Below are 16530 nucleotides of genomic sequence, written 5' to 3'. Positions count from 1 at the left end.
CAACGGATGGAAACTAATCAAGGAGAGAAGCAACCTAGAACTAAGGAGAAATTTCCTGACAGTGAGAACAATTAATCAGTGGAACAACCTCCCTCCAGAAGCAGTGAATGCTCCAACACTGGAAGTTTTTAAGAAGAGACTGGACAGCCATTTGTCTGAAATGGTATAGGGTTTCCTGCCTGAGCAGGGGGTTGGACTAGATGACCTCCAAAGTCCCTTCCATCATCATCATCATCATCATCATCATCATCATTATTATTATTATTATTATTATTATTATTATTATTATTATTATTATTATTATTATTATTATTATTATTATTGCTAAAGCAATATGGCAGATCATCTGAGTGGAAGACTTCTCAACCTGGTGTCCTGCTTTTTAGCCTGGTGTCTTAGCCACTAGACCACACTGCCTCATTATTCACTCTAGCCCACAAAACTCTCTGCTCTGTTTGGGTTTTATAAGATAAATAAGAAGCTGGCATGCTGCACAATACCAGCCTGTGGCTTAGTCTTTTTATTTTCAACTCTCATACTCGTTCCTAGATTTTTTTTAAAAAACAAACAAACAAACATAGATGGTTGTACAGCAGTGCTTTGTTTGAAAGTACATTTTCTTCAGAAAATTGGAAAGAATTGCCCAGAAATAAGAGACCTAAAAATGAACGGGAAGAAGCACTCTCCTAATTTTATCCTGGCAAACGAATGCTAAGTGACTAGACCTGGCTCCCACAGCAGCCATTTTGCGAATGGGACAACCTCTGCATGGCAACAAAAACTGAGAGAGTAAGTTGGACAGAGTCGATCTGTGAGGGAGAAGGGCAGTTTCTAAATGTGATATGTGAATAAATAAATTAGTACTTGACCTAAAAACATGATGCACAGCTGAGCAGGAATCTGAACTGACATCTCATTGCTGTAAAAATGAAGTCCCATAGTGCTGACTCCTTCTGCCCACCTGCCACAAACAAAGAAAACAGTGATGTTGCTAACTGGGCTATAAACAAAATTGTCTGAACAATTCTGGCATGGGCAGCCATAGCAAAGCATAAATCATACTTTACAGATGGGTTGATTCAGTATTAATTTTTTTAGATCATCATGATGTGGCCTTAGTAAATACTCTGAGGAAATGTCTGGATGTGCTCTTCATTTGATGCTTTAGTCTCCATAGGGGGAGGGAAATCAATAAAAATGATTAAATGCCCTTTAAACAAGTCTGCAAGATCTCCACAAACTAAGAAATCTGGGGAAATTTATTTATTGATTTTGATGTATGCCTTGTCTTTTCTTCCTGAGTGCAAGTCTCCCACGATGGCACAGTTCCATTTTTTTCTGCAATAAGATAAATTGGGGAGGAAAGGATTTTTACAAAATCATCCTGTGAGTACATATGGGGGAGGGTGGACTTAACACGGGGGCTCCCCAAACCAAGTTCAACCCTTTAAACCAGACATTACATTGGCTGCATAGAAGTGAAGAATTATTGGGTCTGACTCTGATTTATTTTTCTCTGGCGCAGAAATCCAGGCAATTACAATCGAGAAAAACTTACTAAAAAGGCTTATGGCTTATAATTTTCATATTATAGCACTATTCTGTGGTACCATATTTTTCTCTATCATTTGGAAATATTCTTTACAGCAGCCTGTTTTTCTGGCAATAGTAGAAATGAAAGGTAAATTATTACACATTTATACAGGTAGGTGCTCCAATTTCCAGAATCCAACAATAACAAATAATTCTTTGCTGGGATTCTTATGCCAGTTAATTTGGCAGGACTCTTTGAATGAATCCCAATTAAACAAACTGACAAAGGATTAGTCTGTCCATGGGTATTAGGCAAGTTCAGAGGCCAATGACCAGATGCTCCTGGTTTTGCCATCACAGGTTGGCCTCATGGGCTCTTAAGGAATCTAACTGGCTGTTATGGCCTAACAAGATGGTATCAAATTGGCCTCAAAAAAGGAAATACAGGCTGGGACCTTAATGCAGGCCACTCCATTGCATATTTATCACAGGATTACCTACTCTGATTAGAAGTGGGTCTAATGGGTTTTGGGTAGGAAATCAATAAATTAATCAACATATTGTTATTGTTGTTAGCTGCAAAGTCGTGTCCAACCCATCATGACCCCATGGACAACATTCCTCCAGGCCTTCCTGTCCTCTACCATCTTCTGGAGTCCATTTAAGCTCACGCCTACTGCTTCAGTGACTCCATCCAGCCACCTCATTCTCTGTCATCCCCTTCTTCTATTGCCCTCGATCTTTCCCAGCATTAGGCTCTTCTCCAGTGAGTCCTTCTTTCTCATTAGGTGGCCAAAGTATTTGAGTTTTAGCTTCAGAATCTGGCCTTCTAAAGAGCAGTCAGAGTTGATCTCCTCTATGACTAACCAGTTTGAACGCCTTGCAGTCCAAGGGACTCGTAAGAGTCTTCTCCAGCACCATAGTTCAAAGGCCTCAATTCTTTGGCACTCAGCCTTTCTTCTGGTCCAACTTTCACAGCCATACATTGCAACTGGGAAGACCATAGCCTTGACTATACGCACTTTTGTTGGCAGGGTGGTGTTTCTGCTTTTTAGTGTGTTGTCTAGATTTACCATGGCTTTCCAGGAGCAAGCGTCTTTTAATTTCTTGGCTGCAGTCCCCATCTGAGGTGATCTTGGAGCCCAGGAAAACAAAATCTGTCACTACCTCCATTTCTTCCCCATCTATTTGCCAGGAATTGAGAGGGCCAGATGCCATGATCTTGGTTTTCTTAATGTTAAGTTTCAAGCCAACTTTTGCACTCTCCTTCTTCACCCGCAACAAGAGGCTCTTTAGTTCTTCTTCACTTTCTGCCATTAGAGTGGTATCATCTGCATATCTTAGGTTGTTGATATTTCTCCCAGCAATCTTAATTCCACCTTTCGATTCATCTAGGCCTGCCTTTCTCATGATGTGTTCTGCATATAAGTTAAATAGGCAGGGCGACAGTATACAGCCTTGCTGGACTCCTTTCCCAATTTTGAACCAATCAGTGGTTCCATGTCCAGTTCTCACTGTTGCTTCTTGACCCGCATATAGGTTTCTCAAGAGACAAATGAGATGGTCTGGTACTCCCATCTCTTTAAGAACTTGCCACAGTTTGTTGTGATCCACACAATCAAAGGCTTTAGCATAGTCGATGAAGCAGAAGTAAATGTTTTTCTGGAACTCCCTAGCTTTCTTCATGATCCAGCGTATGTTAGCAAATTGATCTCTGGTTCCTCTGCCTCTTCGAAATCCTACCTGTAATTCTGGTAGTTCTCGATCCACATACTGCTGGAGTCTAGCTTGTAGGATTTTAAGCATAACTTTACTAGCATGTGAAATGAGTGCAATGGTGCGATAGTTTGAACATTCTTTGGCACTGCCTTTCTTTGGAATTGGAATGTAAACTGATCTTTTCCAATCCTGTGGTCACTATTGAGTTTTCCAAATTTCCTGGCAAATTGAGTGTAGCACTTTTACTGCATCATCTTTTAAGATTTTGAATAGCTCAGCTGGAATACTGTCACCTCCACTAGCTTTGTTGTTGCTCAGCTTTCCTAAGGCCCACTTCACTTCACATTCTAGGATGTCTGGCTCGAGGTCAGTGACCACCTCATCATGATTATCTGAGATGTTAAGCTCGTTCTTCTATAGCTCTTCTGTGTAGTTTTGCCACCTCTTTTTAATCTCTTCTGCCTCTGTTAGGTTCCCTGCCATTTTGGTCTTTTATCATGCCCATCTTTGCATGAAACGTTCCCTTCATCTCTCCAATTTTCTTGAAGAGATCTCTGGTCCTCCCTATTCTATTGTTTTCTTCTATTTCTTTGCACTGTTCATTTAAGAAGACATTCTTATCTCTTCTAGCTATTCTCTGGAATTCTGCATTCAATTGGGCATATCTTTCTTTTTCTCCCTTGCCTTTCGCTTCCCTCCTTTCCTCAGCTATTTGCAAAGCTTCCTCAGACAGCCATTTTGCTTTCTTGCATTTCTTTTTCTTTGGGATGGTTTTAGTTGCTACCTCTTGTACAATGTTGCAAACCTCCGTCCATAGTTCTTCAGGCACTCTGTCTATCAGATCTAATTCCTTAAATCTATTTGTCACCTCTACTGTATATTCAACAGGGATATGATTTAGTTCATACCTGAGTGGCCTAGTGCTTTTCCCTACTTACTTCAGTTTAAGCCTAAACTTTGCAACGAGAAGCTCATCGTCTGAGCCACAGTCAGCTCCTGGTCTTGTTTTTACTGACTGTATAGAGCTTCTCCATCTTTGGCTGCAGAGCATATAGTCAATCTGATTTCTGTGTTGACCGTCTGGTGATGTCCATGTGTAGAGCCGTCTCTTGGGTTGTTGGAAAAGAGTGTTTGCTATGACCATCATATTCTCTTGACAAAATTCTGTCAGCCTGTGCCCTGCTTCATTTTGTACTCCAAGGCCAAACTCGCCTGTTATTCCAGTTATCTTTTGGTTTTTTAGCATTCCAATCCCCCATGATGATAAGGACATCATTTTTTGGTGTTAGTTCTATAAGGTGCTGTAGGGCTTCATAGAACCGGTCAATTTCATCCTCTTCAGCACCGGTGGTTGGGGCATAGACTTGGACTACTGTGATATTGGTTTGCCTTGGATTCGAACTGAGATCATTCTGTCATTTTGGGGATTGTATCCCAGTATTGCTTTTCCTACTCTTTTATTGACTATGAAGGCTACTCCATTTCTTCTGAGGGATTCTTGCCCGCAGTAGTACACCTGATGGTCATCTAAATTAAATTCACCCATTCCTTTCCATTTTACTTCGCTGATTCCTAAGATGTTGATGTTCAGTCTTGTCATCTCTTGTTTGACCATATCCAGCTTTCTTTGATTCATGGATCTTACATTCCAGGTTCCTATGGAGAATAAATCTTTACAGCATCGGACTTTCCTTTCACCACCAGACACATCCACAGCTGAGCGTCCTTTCAGCTTTGGCCCAGTTGCTTCATTCTTTCTGGCGCTACTAGTATTAGCCCTCTGCTCTTCCCCAGTAGCATATTGGATGCCTTCCAACCTGAGGGGCTCATCTTCCAGCGTCATATCTTTTTGCCTTTTGGTACTGTCCATGGGGTTTTCATGGCAAAGATACTGGAGTGGGTTGCCATTTCCTTCTCCAGTGGATCACATTTTGTCAGAACTCTCTGCTATGACCTGTCCATCCTGGGTGGCCCTGCACGGCATAGCTCATAGCTTCATTGAATTACGCAAGCCCCTTCGTCATGACAAGGCAGTAATACATGTAACCGATCAATTACTGAATCAAATTATTGTATCAGCAATTCACTATGGATTTATCTGCCTGGCAGAAATCAATCCCTATCTTTAGAAAACATTTTTTCCTGTTGATGTGGCCTGGCCCTTGATGTCTTTAAAACACAGCAGCATCCAGCATTTAGGTTACCAGTTTGCAAATCCTCCCTCGTGATCTCATGCAGCCTAGGCATTGTGTTCGTTCTTAGCAGCAGGCCTTAGCCTGCGCGTTTGCCACTAGCCACAGGGTGGCAGCATTGCTCCATCCACATCCAGAATCAACTCCTGAATTGAATCAGGTTTCCAAAGGAAGTTCTTTATTTTGCTGAATTGGGGACTCATTATTTGGAAAGTAAACTCCCCTGCCCCAGATAACAGAAATGTTTTTGGTGATTCTGTCAAGCACATCAACACTACAAGCATTACACATCCAAATATGTCTCAGTTCCGTTGTCACTTTTGCTCAAAGCTCAATTCACATATGCTCTTTATGCAGCAAAAACCTGCTTTTAAAAAATGCAGGTGCTCAGATCTCAGGCTTGTGATTTGATTATTTTGTTCCTTGACACTTTTAGTGGGAGGTTTTAGGTGGCTGACCAATTTCGGACTTTCTTCATCCTGTTCAGAAAACCAACATCAAGCTCATCATTCCTGGCCTTGGAGCTGGGCTTCCTCAAAACTCTTTATTTGTCCTTTCTCTTCAGGCACAAATACTCCCCAGATTTTCCTATTCTTCCTTTTAGCTTCTGTTTTCCTCTTTGTGACTTTTCATTCCCAAATATCTGCCTTTTTCAATAACTGATTTCTCTAAATGCCTTTCCCTGCAGAATCTGTGCAATGCTTCTTTCTCCAACACCCTCCATGATTGCCTTGTTTAAAACACAGTGGTGGAAGGAAGTGGCCAGGCGTGATTATTCCAACGCCAACCAATGCAGTGCGCAGCTCTTCTGACTTTTCTTCCTTAATAGGAAGCAGCACGGAAAATGGGGGGGCGGGGGGAGAGGGCAGGAGTCACAAGTGGAACACGGTATGAAGATGCCCCATAAAATGATGGTAACCAAGCCACAAAGTTAGTTGTATGGGGAAAGTGTCTGTGGAAATTCTCAGTCATCCAGTTCACAGTTGTCTCAAAGGGGCTTTCTCAAAAGGCAACTGGGGTGTTTTGTTTTTTTTTCCTTCAGGAAGATGTTTCACTTCTCATCCAAGAAGCTTCATCGGTTCTGGCAGGATGGTGGGGGCTATGGAGCGATTAGCTATGACAGGCGGGGGGGGGGTGTTGACTGCAAAGAAATATGATCCTTCCAACCTCTCCCCCCCCACCTCCTGTCAGAACTAACCGCTCCATAGACCCCACCATCCTGCCAGAACTGATGAAGCTTCTTAGATGAGCAGTGAAACGTCTTTTTTCTTCTTCCTCAAGGAATAAACTGTCCAGCTGCCTTTTGAAAAAAGCATCTTTGAGCGTGCGCCTGCATGGAATCCTTTCCTTTCCTTCTTCAAGTTGGCTAAGTATAAAACGGAAGAACTTATAGACATCTAAATGATTATGATTGGCCATACTGACTGGGGATACTGGGAGTTGTAGTTCACTGAAACCAGGCTGTCCTAGATCCCCAACCCAAATAAATGTTGTTGTAACAGCCCCATGAACCCCTCCCCCACCTGTCCCAACAACTCCTAGTCTCCCCATCGTGGAACTTTCCTTCTTTTGTAATTTTATAAGGTTGTTTTATATATATTTTTAATTCTTAAATTATTTGGATTTCAATGTTTTATTATGTGGGTTAAGTTGTACACCGCCCAAGAGCCCCTCTATGAAGGAGATGGGTGGATAAGAAGTTTGATAAACAAATTAATAAACAACCCACGAAACAGGTGGAATTTTTTTCCCCTCTCCGTTCTGTCAACGGAGAATCGTCTGCTAGGATCTGCATCCCACCAAAGAGTGGGATCAGAGCCATTTTGTCTTTCCTTCTACCCAGCAATTTCAGGGGAATGCAAAAAAAAAAAAAATCTGGTAGAGGCTCAAACTGATTGCTTGCAGAAGGCCTCTGAAATGCAGCCAAGTTGACCACTACTGCTTTACCTGTTTCAGTTTATTCATTTTATACCATAAGCAGGATATGATGTGTGGAGGCCATTTTCACTACAATGTAAGTTGTCTTCTTCTCTACCCAGAGATGTATCGCTGGTAAACAGAAAGCTGTACTTTGTGCAGATTATTCCTTGCACTGATGAATACCAACCTGTCCATGGTGCCAATGCAGGAGAACACTTGATTGTAATTGGAAGTATTAATCAGCTGCCTATCAAGCCTGCAGGAAACACAGCCCAGGAATTAATATCTAGTCAGATGGATCCATTGCTTTCTCCTGTTGCCTAAGGGCTATACAGAAAAATCTCACACAAACACACATAAATACTTTTGCACCAGAAGCATACTTTTCTTAAATGCAAAAGCTTGGCAGGAAGAAAGTGGCTTTGTGAACTGCTTTGGAAGTCATATATTGTTGGTGGAGTTTCTTCCCTTTCAGGTAAAAATTCTAGGGAACCAGGAACAAATCTAGTTCAGCCAAAATGCTTCTTACATTCAGATCCAAGAAATGATTGTTTTTAATACCTTCAGAGTTTTTAATCTATCTCTATTTATCTATCTATCTATCTATCTATCTATCTATCTATCTATCTATCTATCTATCATCTAATTTATTTGCCACCCAGCATGCAATTCAAAGAGACACTTTGAATTCACATTACACTATACCATAATCAGACTGGCTTTGTTCTGGCTTGCACTAAGTTTTGATCTAATCATTTGTAAATCATAGTTTATCGCAGAGCATATTGCCTGAATCAAGGAATTTGTAGCGTACTGAAAAACTGTGGTTAAAGCAAACTGTGTTTTAGTAAAAAATGAGAATCCAAAGAGACATATGTGCACAATCTCTTGGTTAGGACGACTATCTGTAGCTTATTTCACATACAAAAAAAATGCAACTGGTCAAAAAACTGCACCCTGTCCAAATGTCCTCTGGAGGCTCAGGGATTTCTGTCACCTGAGGGGGAAGCCAAGGCAATGAATTCTGCAAGGGAATCGGCTCAGCTCCTGCTTCCAAGGAAATGGTGCAAGTTTTGTGTGGCTTGAATTTTCTGGAGCTGCCAGACAATTTCCTCCTGAGGAGAAATCTTGCCTTCTCCCTCCAGGATCCCTCCCCCTCCTTCCCAAAATCAAGATACTGTGGCTCTGGCTTTCTCCAACTTTGACTGCATTGTTCCCTGCACCACAAAATGCTTAGGTAGGGCATCGTAGATAAAATAAACAAAATGGATACTCTCACCCTTTTGCTCCCTGACCCTTGGATATCAGGGTCAAGCCCAGTTCACTTCTTTGATTGACCCCATCGAACCCAGCTTGACTTTCCATGCCCCAGACAAAGCACCCGCAACCACTTCTAAACCAAAGAATAGAGGCTCCTCACCAGCTCATAGCACAATGTCAAGGGATTTGCAACCTAGAGCAGAGGTCCCCAACCTTTTGAGAACCAGGGACCAGTTCTGTGGAGAGAGGTTTTTCTGCGGACCGGAGAGGGCCTGGATTCTTGTACTGCCTGCATCACGGAGATGGGGCTTTGCTTGTTTGCACGGACTGGTTTCTGGCATGCTGTGGCCCGGTGCCGGACCCTGGACCGGGGGTCCGGGACCCCTGACCTAGAGAAACCAAGCCTTCTAGCTCCTGATCAGCTGATGGCCTCAACATTCCCTGGCCTTCACAATGGGCTGCTCTCCTGAAAGGCCTAAAAGTAGGAGTTACCCCAGGTACACAGACAAGGACTTGATTGGCTTTCCCAAACAGAGCGGCCAATCAGGTCCCTAGGATTTTGCCAACTTGTCGCCCTCAACTTCTGTAACAATCTTGGCTTATCCATGGTTCAGGCTCCCTCTTTCTTCTAAAGCAGGCAGCCAATATGGCGTTTGCAATAAACATGGCTTCTCCTCCTCCTTAGTGTTGTGCTCTTGTTCTCTTCTTCAGACTGAATCCACTGGTCAAGTGAGGCTGTCTAGTTTCTAAATTCTGTGGCAAAACTAGTTCGTGGATACAATTATAGATGTCACATCTTGGAACACAACAAATTGGTCCCATGATCATCTTTCTCACTTGCCTCCTATTAACTTCTATGTATCTGACTTTGAGTCAGTGTTGACCACTGGCAACTGCCTATGTTAGTTGTGCAGTTTTCTTGGCAAGGTCTTGGAAGAGGTTTGCTCTTGCCTCCTTCCTGGGGCTGAGAAAGACTGACCGGCCCAAAGACACCCAGCTGGGTTTATGCCTATGCAGCAGTGGAAGTCACAATCTCCAGATTCCTAGCTTGGTACCTCTGTCACAAAAGGGACGCGGTGGCTCAGTGGGTTAGGACGCTGAGCTTGTCGATCAGAAGGTCGGCAGTTTGGCGGGTCGAATCCCGAGTGCCGCGTAACAGAGTGAGCGCCTGTTACTCGTCCCAGCTTCTGCCAACCTAGCAGTTCGAAAGCACGTAAAAATGCAAGTAGAAAAATAGGGACCACTACAGTGGGAAGGTCATGCCGGCCACATGACCACGGAGACGTCCTCGGACAAGCGCTGGCTCTTTGGCTTTGAAACGGAGATGAGCACCGGCCCCTAGAGTTGGAAACGACTAGCATGCATGTGCGGGGGAACCTTTACCTTTACCTTTTTACCTCCGTCACACCACCAAACTGGTTCCTTTATTTTTTATTTATATTCCACCTTTATTATTTTCACAAATACCTCAAGGTGGCAAACCTATCGAAGGTACTAGACAAAACTGGCTTAAACTTACAAGTGACTTAGATTGAGGGAACGGATTATTTGCTCATGTTTTTTTTTCTTCCTCCTGCTTGCCCAGCCCTTCCACTGCAGTTGTCACCTTACTTTAATATGTAGCTCATTACAGGTAGCCCTTGACTTACGACGACAATTGAGCCCAAAGGTTCTGTTGCTAAGTGAGATGGCAAAGTGACTTTGGCCTCATTTTATGACTTTTTGGCCACAGTTGTTAAGCAAATCACTGCAGTGGTGAAGTTAGAAACACCATTCTTAGGTGATTCTGGTTTCCCCATTGACTTGGCTTGTCAGAAGGTCATCAAAGGTGACCCTTGGACACTGCAACTGTCATAAATATGAGTGTGTCTGAATGTTTAATCACATGACCATGGGGATGCTGTCAAGGGTTGAGTGAAAAATGGCCTTGTGGGGGGGGGAGGGGGTGGTTCAGTGCCGTTGTAACTTTGAACGGTCACTAAATGGACCGTCGCAAGTCGAGGACTCCCTGTAACAGCTATATGGTAGGAAGAAACCCATCCGATGAAGTTATTCCCATGGTTCCCTGGCTTGATTTCTGCTTTAGCCCTATTAATGAACTCCGGCAGCCAGCTTTTGTAAAAATAAGGAAGTTTTTTTTTGTTTTTTAAAAGTATTAGGCCTTTATACTGCAACGGGGGTGGGGGGGGAGAGAATAAACGCCCGAGGCTTTCCGCCCCGTTGGGCGGGAACGCTTCCGTACCCCACCTGAGGTGGCCGGGCTTTTATTCTTTCAGCCCGGCAAATTCCCCGCACCTCCCGCCCTTTCCCGTCCCATCCCCGGGCCGCGTGTTGTAAATGGGTTTTATTACAACGCGGCAAAAGAGCTCGCGCTTTGCCGACGTGAATGCCCGCCGGGAAGCGGGGCTTGTTAAAAGCGGCTTGACGGAACAGCCTTGACAGCATCTGGGGCTCCAGACCCATCAATCCAAGCCGCCTTGTTAAGCCGGCTGCAGGAGACGATGGGGGGGGGGGGTCAGCGTCCCCAGCGCCGGCCTCAAGTTCCCCGGCGCTTCCCCCCCCCCCCACACACAAAACCATGGTAAACAAGCAATTAGCCGACGCGTCCCAACAGGGCCGAAAGAGCCATTTCGCCTGGATTTATCCTCGCAATAACGCACAAGCAGCCCCAGACGGCAGCGGCGCTCGCCTCCTTGTCAGGGACCATCGCGGTCCCTCTCCGCTCGTCACGGGGAGCTGCCGCAGGGCCCGCACCGCACGGGCTGCCTCGCAAATGGTTGCCACCCCTGCCATCAATCCCGCCCCACGTCCCCCGGCTCTGGGATGGCTGGAGATATAAAGGCGCTGCCAGGAGAAGGGAAGCAGGACGGGGTGGGGAGCAGAGCGGAGCGGGCCTCCACCATGGACGCTTCCCGCCTTTTGCTAGCGCTGGCCTTGCTCTCGGGGAGCCTGAGGCCGGGCCGGGGTCTCCAGGAGGCGCTGGGCTCCCAGGAGTTCTTGGCCGAAGAACCCAACGTCTACCCGGAGAGGTTTGTAGACTGGACGGTAAGTGGCCTTCCGCTTGCTTTTTGCCTCCGTCCCTGTCTTTCCTCGAAGGAAAGTTTTAGCCGCAGATGTGGCGTCCATTGCAAGCTGCAAGCTTTCCTCCAGACCTTAGACCGGCTGCATAGGTTGCCCTCCTGCTCCCATCACATTTCATCTTTACCGCCACGACCTTGTAAGGTGGGTTAAGGAGAGAGGCTAGCTTGAACTTGCCCAGAAGAAAGCTATGCTAGAGATGTGCCAACTCCCGCTACCCACCACTATAGCCAGTCTGCCCCAACCTATGTACATCCATTTGAATGGGACAATTGCTTGTATCTTTCCTCCCAACAGAGCCAAGGCTGGAGATCTTGGCGTCAGCTAGCCAGTTTGGAGGTGAGAAAGTTAGCTAAAGCTCAACCAGGATAGGGGGAAAAAAAGCTCAACTCTGACAGGGTTATAGCTAATGGCCTTTGCTCATTTCTATTTCCCAGTCCTAACCTTTTTTCTGATATTTTGGGAACTCCCCAAGAAGGATGAAGTGTGCAACCAAGATTTTCTAGTTTCTTCTATATTCTTCCTCTTATCTGCTATCAGGCACGGACCGAACCCCGTGGGTGGTCTTAAGAAAGTAGTAATTAATTTTAGCGATAGTAAAGATTTGGGAGAATTCTATGGAGCTCTGTCAAAGGAGTATAGTAAACGTCTGCAAAATGTGTGGAATTATTTGTCTATTGGGACACTTATTTTGTGACTGTTTACCTTGTTTGCTGTGTATACAACTTAGAATGCTGGAACTTGAGAATTTCGGGTTTTTTCTAAGCATGATTCCAGCAACAAAAGGCATAGGGAGGTTCAAGCTGGAGAATATGTTGCTGTTCGTCCTCATGCTAGTAACAAGCGTCCGTGTTTCCCTATGTATTGTGGACATGAGTTCTAATGAGAGACCACTTCATAAATAATATATGGTGTGTGTGTGTGTGTGTGCGCGCACACACACGCACACACTATCTTGTTTCCGATGTACCATACATTTTGTGGAAATATCTTTTTTTCCACAAGATATGTAGTTGGTAAATATGATCTTCAGGATGCCTTTTTAGAGGAATTCTGTTCTTTTTGTTATATGGCTGCTGTTGGAAAGGAACATGGGAAAAAAGTTCCCTTAACGAATCTTAAAACTGTCTTGCTGATCAGCGGGTGCCTTCAGCTGACTAGAATGAAAAGGCTTCTTTGCTTCCTGATGTCTTTATCTAAAGGCACTCTTGCAGCAAGAGAATTTCCAGATTGACATATTTTTTTATTTTTTATTTTAATCCCATTTATATCTTGCCCTTCTCCGAAGACTCAGGGCGGCTTACAATCTAAGCACAAATCAATGTGCTTAGCAATAGCCTTCATTCTATGTATATGCCTGCCTATTAGGGCTTTCAGGCCCCCCCCCCAAGCAGCATTATTACAAAGTCAGCTTATTGCCCCCAACAATCTGGGTCCTCATTTTACCTACCTCGGAAGGATGGAAGGCTGAGTCAACCTTGAGCCTGGTGGGATGCGAACCTGCAATAATTGCAGGCAGCTGGTGTTACTTAAGGAGGCATCAGCCCACTGCTCCACCAAGGAGCAGTCATATTCTGATATGTCATATTCTGATATGGAAGCATCAGTTTACCCAAAATGTGTCCTTGCAAATTCAGGATTAATAGGCAGTCTTATAAAGGCTCATAGCATATTGGGGGCTGAAATAGAAGAGCTACAGATTCACTGTGTATTTTAAGAAACATGTAAACTGAGCAATAAAAAAACAATATAGCCAGGATCCAACTTAGAGTAATCTTTCTCTTGTTGTAGGTATTGGACAAAAAATTTAAACTAGAATGTACATTAAGATTTACATCTGAGGCAGCCTTGCCCAGCCTGATTGCCCTCCAGTTCAAAACCTATCATTGCTAACCTGGCTGGGGAGGATGGGAGCTGTAAATATATGCAGCTGGAAGATGCCAGTTTGTGGAAGGCTGATCAAAATCTGAAGGCAAGATATATTGGCTGGGTTTGCTTAACCTACTTAATGCATGTTGGGGGTTTGCACAGTACATTGACTAATACACTAACAACATTAGTTTTACCCAACATGCTAAACTTCCTATCTAAAAAGAATCTAATTAGGAGTAAAACTAACCAAGCTTAGCATGTTACGTGAATGCAACCATTTGATCTTTAACCTGGGTAGGCATATTGTGTGAATCCAGCCACTAGAGCAGAAGTCCCCAACCTTTTGGGCACCAGGGACCGGTTTCGTGGAGAGGTTTTTCCGCGGACCGGAGGGGGCGTGGTTTTGTGTGCTGCCTGCATCTTGCAGATGGGGCTATGCTTGTTTGTGCGGACCAGTTGCTGGCATGCCGCGGCCCCGTACTGGTCCATGGACCAGGGGTTGGGGACCCCTGCATTATAGCAAAAGCAATGGGAAGCAGCTGCCTTTATTTTGTTATGGTGCAGGACAGATCTTCTCCCATACGTAGGCCTTCACCTTGAAGCTACAGACAGCATGCAACATCTACATACGGTTCCTGCATAATAAGGGTGAGCTGTGGTTGTATTGGGTCTTCATCTGACCCATTGTACCTCTTAACCTTGGGGCAAACTCTCCTCCTGTCCAATTGCATGCTCTGATGAGCTCCAGGCTTTCTTCCTACAGCCACAAGAGGGTGAAGAGCACACTGGCCAGAGCTTACCTGACGATCATCTGCTGGACATCCTTCTCCGTACATTGTTCCATGCTGTGCAGAGACCGGGCCGCAGCCCTTCCTTCCTGTTCCAGCCACAGAGGTATGACTGATCACAGGTTTATTAAGCAGAACTACCGCATGTATTCAGGTGAAACGGGAGCAATTATGTTGACTTGATGTTTCTATGCAATTTCAAAGTTTGATTTCGGTCAGTTTTCTGGATTTAATTTGGAAAACATTTTTTTCAGTGGTTGCGTTAGAACATCCAGCTACTTTTCTGCCGCTTTTCATCCAAATGGTGCACTGTTCGCTTAGATTTCACTAACCTCTCATGGTATCATACAGTGTAAATAAGAGGCAACAGCTTCATATTTTAGAGATAATTAAGGAAGAACAAGAGACAATGTGTAATTGCTATCCAAATAGAGCTTTCCAAACTCTGTTGTTTTTGCTGTTTTTATTCATTTTTATGTCCTTGCGTGTGACAGATGAACTAAGATCAAGTATTACTCCCAGCCGTAGGAAAAAAATTAACCAGGATTGTTTTACTTTACTGAATTCCTGGTTTACACCTCTGCACAAACCAGGAATTGTGTTTGAAATAGACTGCCGATTGACTTCCTGTTGCGTTTATTCAGCAGTTGAATAGTGTTTGTGTAACATCCTGGCCTGAAACTAATAGCAAGCCAGAAATTGGGCAAAATGAAACTGAATTTTGGTTCATTCTTCCTCCAGGCTGTGCAGGGAAAAACATGGGGAAATCAGAACAGAATTCTTTATGCTTCTCTCATACGGTATTTGTATGCTACCGTACATACAACTCCTGCCTTACTGATGCAAATGAATGCTGCCTGTCCAGTACAAAGCAGTACTGACTATGAAGTGCACTCAGAACTGAATGAATGAACGATCCATTTGCTGGCATACCCATTCACGTGTGCCTCCAACAAGGGATGGCTTTCATCTTTTCACCTTTCTGTCCTTTAAAAGAACTAATTACTTCCTGAACTGCAATCTAATTCACTTCAGAGCCAAGTGCTGGAGGCAAGTGATACCCCTAATTCTTTGCTTCTGAGCTTTTGATCAGCTACTGCTGGAGACAGAATGATTTATCAGAGGGAATATTGTTCCAATTTCCACCAAGAGGGCTCATTTTGTTCCCTTCAGGCACTGCATTCTGTGTTGCTCTCTGCTTCTGATCCTTTTCATAGGTTCGGCCGTGAAGCCAGGACCAGCAGTTTGAGAAGCACTGGGCGGATCAAACCACGGGCTTGGGATTCTCTGGCCCCTCAGTTTCTGAGTATGGCTGCCCCACAGCGCTTTGGCAAGAAAAAATGAAGCTGGAAGTCGCAACCTGGGAAAAATAAATGCCAAAAGTAATTGCCTCCTGGATCCTGGCAAACTGGACAGGAGCCTCACCTTAATTTTCTGCTTCTTTATTTGTCACTCAGCCTTAGCTGGTGGCCCATCCCTGTTAAGGGTCTGTATTTTATCTGTTGTCAACAATAATAAAACAACATTGGTACATCCTGGAGGATACTGCAGTCCTTTTGTCATGTAGATTATCCGGTAACTCTCTCTGCAATTGACCTCTTCAGCTACAACCCTTGATCTTCAGGATCATTGAACAAGGATGAGAGATGTACTTCAAAATATCTGTAAAGTTTTCTGTTTGAGAATGGTACTCAGTTCTAAGGGGGAAAATGAATGGCACAGTTGGAAAAAGAATTATGGTGAAAATTACATGTGCCTTCATAGATGAGTACATCTGTGGTAAGTGAAGTCTGCTCTTAGGCAAAGACTTCCTCTCCGTCTCTGTAAAATGCTAAAAATGTTTGTCTGTTGGTCAGAGTGGTGGTGGGTTATTGGCAACACCTGTGTGGGAGTGAACCTTTAAAACACTGCAAAATGTGGATTCTCCCCCAAATGGATTTTGCACAATGCATAGAATTCATTACACTGAAAGACTACTATCCTATGCTATACCACATATGGCCAAAGTAGCCGAATAATACAGCTGCTAGAATAAGGGGTATGTAGCCCAACATAACCTGTAAGCATCAGATTGACCCTGGCTGAGTGAGGGGAAAAAACCAGTTGCTGTTTATGGGACCAATTACCTATTCAGATTCTTTCCTTGGGTTGGGACAGCTGCACACCTA

At 44.1% G+C, this 16530-nt stretch overlaps 2 protein-coding genes across 4 annotated transcripts in view; both read left to right on the top strand.

Moving 5' to 3' along the window:
• The window catches only part of ATF7 (activating transcription factor 7), a 140357-nt gene extending 125903 nt beyond the window's left edge, over nucleotides 1-14454 (top strand). Inside the window, exon 14 of the mRNA XM_081318504.1 lies at nucleotides 13494-14454. The gene's annotated coding sequence lies outside the window, so the exon portion shown is untranslated. The remainder of the gene's footprint in view (nucleotides 1-13493) is intronic.
• On the top strand, nucleotides 11491-15897 carry NPFF (neuropeptide FF-amide peptide precursor). 3 transcript variants are annotated; one of them, XR_014025228.1, is made up of 4 exons: nucleotides 11491-11669; nucleotides 14338-14468; nucleotides 15104-15412; nucleotides 15580-15705. XR_014025228.1 is itself a non-coding variant. In XM_081318524.1 (3 exons), exons 1-3 carry the CDS (start codon nucleotides 11526-11528, stop codon nucleotides 15704-15706), a joined length of 402 nt encoding a protein of 133 aa, XP_081174650.1. In that variant the 5' UTR covers nucleotides 11491-11525; the 3' UTR covers nucleotides 15707-15897. The 3 variants fall into 3 exon arrangements, 2 of the variants coding, with proteins under 2 accessions (XP_081174650.1, XP_081174651.1); XM_081318524.1 differs by lacking the exon at nucleotides 15104-15412 and having other exon boundaries at nucleotides 15580-15897; XM_081318525.1 differs by having other exon boundaries at nucleotides 15104-15723.
• Nucleotides 15898-16530: the final 633 nt, after the last annotated feature.

This window comes from Vipera berus (genome assembly GCF_964194415.1).
Source record: "Vipera berus genome assembly, chromosome: 2".
NCBI classification, from domain to species: Eukaryota; Metazoa; Chordata; class Lepidosauria; order Squamata; family Viperidae; genus Vipera; species Vipera berus.
The sequence above is the reverse complement of the archived record's forward strand: the minus strand, read 5'-3'. Positions and strand labels throughout refer to the sequence as shown.

Bases quoted from the DNA above. Each gene is read 5' to 3' on its own strand.
- NPFF (XM_081318524.1), top strand. From the start codon at position 11,526: ATGGACGCTTCCCGCCTTTTGCTAGCGCTGGCCTTGCTCTCGGGGAGC. The intron at 11,670-14,337 runs GTAAGTGGCCTT...TTCTTCCTACAG, and splicing joins AGAGGTTTGTAGACTGGACG to CCACAAGAGGGTGAAGAGCA. The intron at 14,469-15,579 runs GTATGACTGATC...TCCTTTTCATAG, and splicing joins TTCCTGTTCCAGCCACAGAG to GTTCGGCCGTGAAGCCAGGA.